The sequence below is a fragment of the Physeter macrocephalus genome, chromosome 19 (genome assembly GCF_002837175.3).
Source record: "Physeter macrocephalus isolate SW-GA chromosome 19, ASM283717v5, whole genome shotgun sequence".
Classification (NCBI taxonomy): Eukaryota; Metazoa; Chordata; class Mammalia; order Artiodactyla; family Physeteridae; genus Physeter; species Physeter macrocephalus.
The window spans coordinates 70,868,082-70,876,287 of record NC_041232.1 but is presented as its reverse complement, the minus strand read 5'-3'; the positions used below and the strand labels follow the sequence as shown (position 1 = coordinate 70,876,287).

The window sequence follows — 8,206 nt, the reverse complement described above, 5'->3', positions numbered from 1 at the left end:
GAGGGAGAGGGGGAGAGAGAGAGAGAGAGAGAGAGAGAGAGAGAGAGAGAGAGAGACAATATACGCAAGCCAGTCTGTTATGTTATCATTTTAAAGAGTCTGATCCCACCCAGGCAAAACGGAAACCCTGCTCAGATTGGCCAGAGGCCTCTGTTTACGAGGACTGTATCTGAGCACAGCTGCAGAAACTACAGCCCTAATCCTCATAAAAAATGGGAGGCAGTTTATTATTAAAATACAAACACGAAAATACTTCAGACCATTTCGTTAGCAGCATAGTTCCAAATGCAACATTCCCTTTATCAATCAAGTTTAAGTCAGGTGGCTTCCAAGCATCTGTCCTGCTAAGACCCTTAAAAGAGCGGTGCAAAAGGGGGAGAAGACATCTTTCCTTTTAAGTGGCAGACAATCCTTATAAGAAGTTTTCTAGGGTTCTATTCTGTCGACTATTCAGTGTGAGTTGGGGCACTTTTAAATCAGCCATTTGGCACTTTCTGTTCGCAGTTCTTAGGCACAGCGTGACAGAGTCAGCTTGGTGAGCCCTTCCCCGTGCATTCGGTACAACAGCTGAAACTCAGCAGGCAGCTGGTGGGACTCCTGCCACTTGGTAGTAAATTTGGTTCCTTTTTTGTCATAGTAATGGTACGGAAGATCTTCCCTTGTGTTGGGGTCAAATCCAAAAGGCCAAAATCCATACAAGTGGATCTCTTCACATATTGCTGACGCAAGGGTGTACATAAGAATACCTGTGCTCAGCCGTTTGGGTGACAAATGTTTGTTTTTCCAGTACCTGTGGAACAATAAGTACAGGTGGATTCAGAGGCCAGTGTTGAAGGTTTTGGTCAGATGGGTCACTGTGACTGGTTTGGGAAGTGAATTTATCCAGGTAACTTAACCAGTACTTGCTTTGAATCTGTCTTTTAGACCACAAAACACCTCAGGGCAGGACCGGCTACATAATTTGTGAGACCCCGTGCAAAATGAAAATGTGGGCCCTTACTTCAGAAATTATTGAGAATTTCAAGAGGGCAACAGCAGAGTATTAAACCAAGCGTCGGCCTTTCTAAGCGTGCGCTCGTGTGTTACTATAGAAGTCACACATGTTTGAAGCCATCCCTGCTCTGGGTTGTCCTAAAGAGTGGTGTCTCTGACTCAGTGGTGATGCCATAAAAGCCCACCAGTGAGCATGACTATGCTTCTCACACATAAAGGGCCCTTGGGCTAGGGAGAAGGTTGTTTAATCAAAGGGGACCTCCTCTGTTACTTCCTTATCCGAACTTAGAGATTAAATCTGTCTTCTTGGGTTTGGAAAGATTGCAGGGCCTTATTTTTTTTCTACCTGCTCGTAAAAAAAATCACATTCCCTGTTCCTTTGTCTTAACCAAATGCTCCCAAGCCCTTCTCTGGCGTGCCAGAACCTAAGAAAAGTATTTACACACTTTCTGAATTTTAAAAAATGCTAAATTATGGTGGTTGTTCCTTCCATGTTTAGATAGTAATTTGAAGCCTTCCTACCTAAACTGCCAAATATCTGAGACTTCTGTGGAGTGAGGGAGGGTGTGTGTGTGTGTGTGTGTGTGTGTGTGTGTGTGTGTGTGCACACGTGTGCCATTATGACTGGCTGTGCAGGCATAATCAAACTGTTCATGAATCAAGTTTCCATGGACTGTACTTCCTCCAAGTTTTCATTGAACCAGCATGTTCAAGCCCGAGCTGCTGAAAGGCTGGGGGCCAGGGGGGCCACACAGGCCGCTTCCTGAAGGTTCTATCACATGCAGTTCCTTCTTCACTACCTGAAGGCTTCACGTGGACATTTCCCTTCCAGGTGAAATTCAGAAGTTCAGACTTGGTTTTAATATTCTTACCTAAGGAGTTAGAATGGCTTCTGATGTTTCTTTTGGTACAGCTGTACTCAAATAGAGCAAGAGGGGAGCAAAACGATGAGGTCAAAAGACCACAGGGCAGGTTGGCAGGAGACCTGGCTTCTAATTCGGGCTCTGCCCATTTTGGGCAGTGATGTTGGGTAAATAACTTGTTCTTTGTACCTCAGTTAATGCATCTTTAAACTTAGGAGTTGGGTTATATTACCTCTTAAGAAGGTAACCATACATCCTGGGAAACTGGAACAGTCCCAGTTTTTGCCTATTGTCTTTGTTGTAATTCTTAATAGTGCCCTTTTTCTTTCAAAGGAAAGGTTCCAGTGTGGACTGTAAATTCTGGCATCACCCTACCTGTTAGGGTGATCAACATACCAGTTGATTACACGATAATTCCTCCTTCTATGAGAGGTCAACTGCACAGATATTAAATTTGGAAGACTTTAGAGGACTACAGGATACACTACTATGTACTTATCTACCATGGGATAAAAATTTTACAATCCTTGTTTACCAGACCTCCTAGAACCCACTCTAACTTGCGGTAACATCTGGACAGTATGTCAGGACACTGGGGCTATTCGCATAGGGGAATTTAGAGTTGAGGCACTTTCCTCAGATTATTTAAAGAAAAAAATTCTGCAATTAATCTTGCTTTATAAAATGCCCTGCATTTTACAAATGCCTGCTCCCAATTCTGGCTGCTATTAGAATCAGCTGGGGAGTTATTAAGACATACCAAGTGCCTGAGCCTCTCTCCTCCCCGACCAGACAAATTACATTAGAATCTCTTGAATTAGAGCCCAGGCGAGAGTATTTTTTAAATCTGTCCAAGTGATTCTAAGGTACAGCCAGAGTTAAGACTCATCGGACTAGACAAAAATATTGCATCCTGGTTAATCTGTCTTTCAAATTACAAGGGATAACGATGAACTGATAAAATACTTTTCACATGTTTTGGCACTCAAATCTCAAATAATAAAAGCAGATTATACAATTTTGATTTGTCTAGGTGGTTTTCTAATCTTGGACATCTAAAAAACACCCAAATATCAAATAAAATGGAACATTTAAAGTCAACTGCATCTTTAAAAAAACCAATTGATTTGTCCACTTTAGTCATTGGCATTATTGGGACATGGCTATCCATTAAAAGAAAATTATTGATTTGTGGTGATTTCCATGACTGCTTGTTAGGCTTACCACCAAGGAAGGGGACAGGGAACGGAGAGGAGAAGCTGATGAAACACCAGTCCCTCTGTTTGACACTTGGTTACCAGCTGGGGTAGGAGACTGAACTTCTTACCTAGAATGATCCATTCATTCATTACAAAACACAAGCGTTCATTCTAAGGTACTAAGCTAACTGCAACATCTAACTAATCAGTTCGCTACCACCCCCAAGAGATTACAATATTGATTTGCCATCTGGTAGGGTATGAGTTAAAGGCAATAAAATATACACACCTGTTGACATGTTGCATTATATTTCCAGGCCAAGCCAGTTGGACCTTTAACTGACCTCTGTGTTCAACAAAAAAGTCAACTAGTGTCCTGGTAACAGTTGCTGAAGTGTGGAAGAAAAATGCAGGGATCCAAAGAATGGCCCCATCGAGCTTTTTTAAACTGAGAAAAAAGTTGTTACGGTCCTGAATGGTCAAAAGATTGTTGTAATATTTTTCCAGGATGCTGGGGTTGAAGGTGGTAAGGTTGGTTTTCCTTCCAACATCTCTTTGGAAAGCCTCCGTAGGGGCAAAATTGCAACGGAAAACAAAATCTGACTTATCTATTTGTTGTCCACACCGGCTCCCTGTCAGGATCCCACTATTTCCAACCACAGCACAAATATTATAATGCTTATTCACAATGGGTGACACATCTGGAAGCAGCGATCGGAAGTTATTGCTAATAGAGAAAACATATTTATGGCTGGAATAATCATAGTGCATCAGTTGTCCAATCCGAACACTATTCTTGGTCAAAGAAAAATTTTTTATTATATCGACATGCTGAAGAATTTCTTGCCTAAAATAAAAAGAAATTCATTAAATATATCCCATTCAAAAGAACTGATTTTCCATCTTATGTCTTATGCTATTTCATTTAGACAAGAACCATAGGCACTGAACCCAAGAAAGAGTATACATTCATAATTGAAGGAAGAACTGCTTCAAAATTTACAAACATGTGCTAGTCTCTCAAATTCTGGGTATAGTCCTTTGAAGCTTGTAAATGTTGTAATTTATGGTTTTTAGCTGCCAATTCTTTGGTTTTCTGCTCTACCTGAAAAGTGTATTTGATCAAGGGGGAGGCATAGGCCAAACTGTGCCAGGAAATACAGGGAGACAATTTACACAGGCCCCAAAGAGCTCACATTAATGCACAAACATTGGTGACTAAGAGTTTGTAACTAGGGATTACTTGTTTGCTATTGGACTGCAGCGTTCAAGGAATATCAAACATCACTGGTAACCAAATAAGAGCCAAACAGATATGAGTCAGTTTGGTACTATCTATTATTAAAATATGAAAATGGTAATAGCAGTGGGTGTAGTTGAATATTTAATAGAAATGAGATGATAATCTCATTAATGTCCTTTATATAATGAAAAAGGAACATTTTTCTACTTGAGTATATAGAAACCCATTTAAGTTAGAGAAACCTAATTCTTAGAAAAAGAAGCTATTGTAAATCCTGAAAATGTGTGTATATTCTAAGAATTCAGAGGATAAACAAGGCAAGGGTGATACTTAGCACTAATTTCTGGTTGCTTTCATGTTGAGCATTAAGTGTAATTAAGCATATCCTCTTAAAGTCTCTGCTATTTAAAATATTTAAGAGAGACCGGTCATATGTTACTCTGCTAGTAGGTTCTTCAGTTCTAAGAAACCACATTGAACCTCCTGTGTCTTTTGCCTAAAAAAAGTAGCAGGAATGAAACTAAATGTTTTGCATATCATCATTTTACCTGGAATCTTATTTTTTAAAAATAACTTCATTTGACAAAATACAGAGAAACATAAACTGAAAGCTTTAAGCCAGAACTTCCAAAGTTACTAACAGTGTTCATTACAAACTGTTACAAAGGTAAAGTAAGTTTAAAGTGATACTGGGAAAGTTAATTAAAGCTTACCGAAGTGGATTAAAAGGAGGGAAGTTTTGAGAAGGCAATATTGTTCTAACTGGTTATTTGGGTCACATGGCCTAGTGTGGGAAGAATATTTTTATTGAGTCAGAAATATGTTTGGGGAAAAGGTATACTGTATTCGACCCATGAAAAATTTCTGGGCTGTCTACAAAATTAATATTGGATTAAAACCACAAAAGTTAAAAAAAAACTTCAGAGTTTTAGAATTAATCAATTATTGTCATGGACTAACTTCTAATTAATGTTTAAAAATTTTTAATCATAATCATGTGACTGTGTGTCAACCTTTCAAGTAAACATTTTCATGACACCATGGATAGCTACTGAATTTGTTTTAATTCCACCACTAGATTAAAATAAAAGAGTGCAATAACTAGAAATTCTATGACCAAAACACAACACCCTAAATAGAGTGGTAAAATAAGTATTTGTAAAATAAGTATTCATACCCCTAATGAATACACTAGATGGCTCACATTCCATTTAGCAGCATAATAATCCCACTAAAGAGGAAGGAGAAATGACTTATCTGGGATTGCTGAGAGTTGACCAGATATCACTGAGGAGAATAATACTTTTGTATAAATCTTATCCTTCTTCCCCCACCTCAAAAACAAACAAACAAACAAAACAAAACAAAAACCCACACACATCACACAAAAACTCCTTCATGTATAAATGAAGCTGCTACAAGACAATTAAGAACAATGTTGGGTAGCTTTTACAATATGTTAAAAGCTATAAAAGTTTAATGAGAAGAAACAGGTAAAAAACCAAAACCATAAAAAACCTGCATATATTTGGGCCGAGATTTTCACTAGTAATTTGTTAGGGATGAAGTGTAGTGTCTTCTGTGTTTCAGTGGGACAATACTTTTTTACTTTATTAAAAAAAAATTTTTTTTCTAGTCGGGGAATGAAAATGCATTGCGTGGTATTTTTGTACTTAACTTTTTCTTTTTAAATTTATTTAAATAAATGGCTTTGGCAGTATTAGCCATAATGTTAACTATACATCATGGTGCTCAATTAAGCTCTCGTTAGGGAGGATACTGGAAATACCTTTTTCCCCTTCTATTCAAATTGGTCTTTTTGATGTTTTCTTTGTATGAGAGGGCACCACATATTTAAATTAAAAAAGATTACTAATCAGCTTTTGTTCAGTCAGGCCCAGAAGACAATGCAAATACACCTCGGGTTGCAGGGTTGGGGGGGGTGGGGAGGTGGTGGTGGTGTAGATTTTTGTCGTTTTGTATTATTTCGTTTTGTTTTGTTTTTGAGCTCCAGAATTCAGGACACCTTTTCGATCTTTCCCCCCTATCCTACCTTTGATGTAAAAACGCTGTCCGATTAAATGTCCACTTAGGTCTGGCTTGGAGTTCATGGGTCAGAGAATGCGGAAAGGGCACAAATGACGGGTCTAGAAGCTTCAGCGCAAACTGTGACCTGGAGAGGAGTATGAGTACACAGACAAACGTGCTGGCCTCAGCTAGGGGAAGCCAAGGTAGCCATTAAAGTCCAGCCGGTTGGGAGCGGGGCGGGGAGGGGGGCGGCTGGAACACGTGCTGGCTGCATCCCGCCCCAGAGCCCCTTCTCATCTGGTCCACCTCTGCTCCCCACACACACCCGGGAGGAAGAAAGGAAACGAGGGAAAGCCGTCTCCATTGTCCATCCCTGCGGGTGCGGGAAAGACCATAAAATGGCCGTCCTACGGAGAGCAGGGGCGGGAGCCCGGCGCTCTGCTAGGAGCTGAAGGGCGGAGAGGACCAGGGAGTCAGCACCGCGGACAGCGGCCGCACCCCGGCTCGCCCTACCCGCGCCGCCCCCGCGGTCCGCCGGATTGATTTTCGTAGAAAGGGCAGATGAACCGGAGACCCAGGGGAAGGCTGGGGGTGGCTCCTTCCTTAACCTCTTCCTTCCCGAGCCTAGGTCTGGTTACACTCCCTGTCCCCTGACTGGGGACCCCCCCTGGAGGCCGCTGGCCAACTCCACTCCTCTGCCCAGGTGGGGCTTCTCTAGGTTTCGCGTTCCGGCCTGGCCTGGACCACAGGGTGCACTCGGTATTTGCTACCCGCCCCTCAGAGGCTCTGCTGGGGGAGCTCCTAGGGGGCCGCACTGGGGCAGAGGCTCTCGACGAGCTGCGCCAAGCTTCGCCCGGAGCCTTCTCAGTCCAGCCTTGCGCCCGTCGGTGACTTGGAGCTGGGGCGAGGGTAGGCGGCCCTTAGGAGGCTCGCTTCCCGCAGAGGGCGGGGGAATTGCAGAAATCCCGGAAAGGCGGGGCGGGGGGGCGATGGCGCGGTGTGCGGGGGAGGGAGGGAGGGAAGGATGGAGGTCGAATACCCCAGGGGCTTCAGGAGAACAGACCCGCGCATCATTTGATGGGGTGAAGGGTTGGGGAGAGGAAAGGAGGAGAGCGCAAGAGGAGTCCGGCGCCTGCGCCATTAAATCGCCCCGGACCGCCCGGAGCCCGGCCGTGGAGTCTGCGGACAAGGGCGCGGGGTAGGCACCCACCTAACGCATGTCCATCTCTCCATGCCCCTTCCCAAATACACACAAGGCCTCTCCCTCCACCATCATTCTCCTTAAACCCTCCCCCCATTTTTGAAATGGGGGAAGGGATGCCGAAGAAGAATACGAGAATGCAATCACACTGATGAGGACAACGGCTTTTAGGGGCTCTGGGTTAAAAAAAAGCACGGGAGGGGTGGTGGTGTAAGAATCAGAGAGAGAGGAATGGAAGGACCACGCAGTTTTCTTGCCCAAAGTGTCTCGGAGAAGGCAAAACACCCCCCTCTGACCTCCCGCCCCCATAAACCAGATACCTGAGGGCGCTCAGAGGCCCGCACTCACCGGAATCCCGCGTGGAACATGTACATTCGGGGCGCCCCCGGGTTGGCATACTTGGGAGTGGTGAAGATGTTCTCCTTTTTCAGGGACACGTAGCTGATGAGCGATAAAATCAGCAGGGCGACGCTGAGCATAACCAGCCCCAGCACACTGGCGACCCGGGCCATTTTGCAATTTCTCATCCCGGGCTGTGTTGGGATCAGGAAAAGCGGGGAAAGCGCTCCATTGAGCGGCCAGCAGCTCGCTGGCGTGTCAGTGTGTGTGAGTGTGTGTGTGAGTGTTCGCGCGCGCGTGTCAGCGTATGTGCCGGGCGGTGGGGGGTGGGGAGGGGACC

At 43.8% G+C, this 8,206-nt stretch overlaps 1 protein-coding gene across 1 annotated transcript in view; it reads right to left on the bottom strand.

Annotated features, from left to right (window-relative positions):
* Positions 1-507: 507 nt before the first annotated feature.
* ST8SIA3 (ST8 alpha-N-acetyl-neuraminide alpha-2,8-sialyltransferase 3) overlaps positions 508-8,206 on the bottom strand; it is a 37,919-nt gene continuing 30,220 nt past the window's right edge. Inside the window, 5 exon segments of the mRNA XM_028479949.1 lie at positions 508-790; positions 3,345-3,902; positions 6,352-6,471; positions 7,876-8,121; positions 8,123-8,167. Of these exon segments, the coding sequence (XP_028335750.1) occupies positions 508-790; positions 3,345-3,902; positions 6,352-6,471; positions 7,876-8,121; positions 8,123-8,167 (1,252 nt within the window).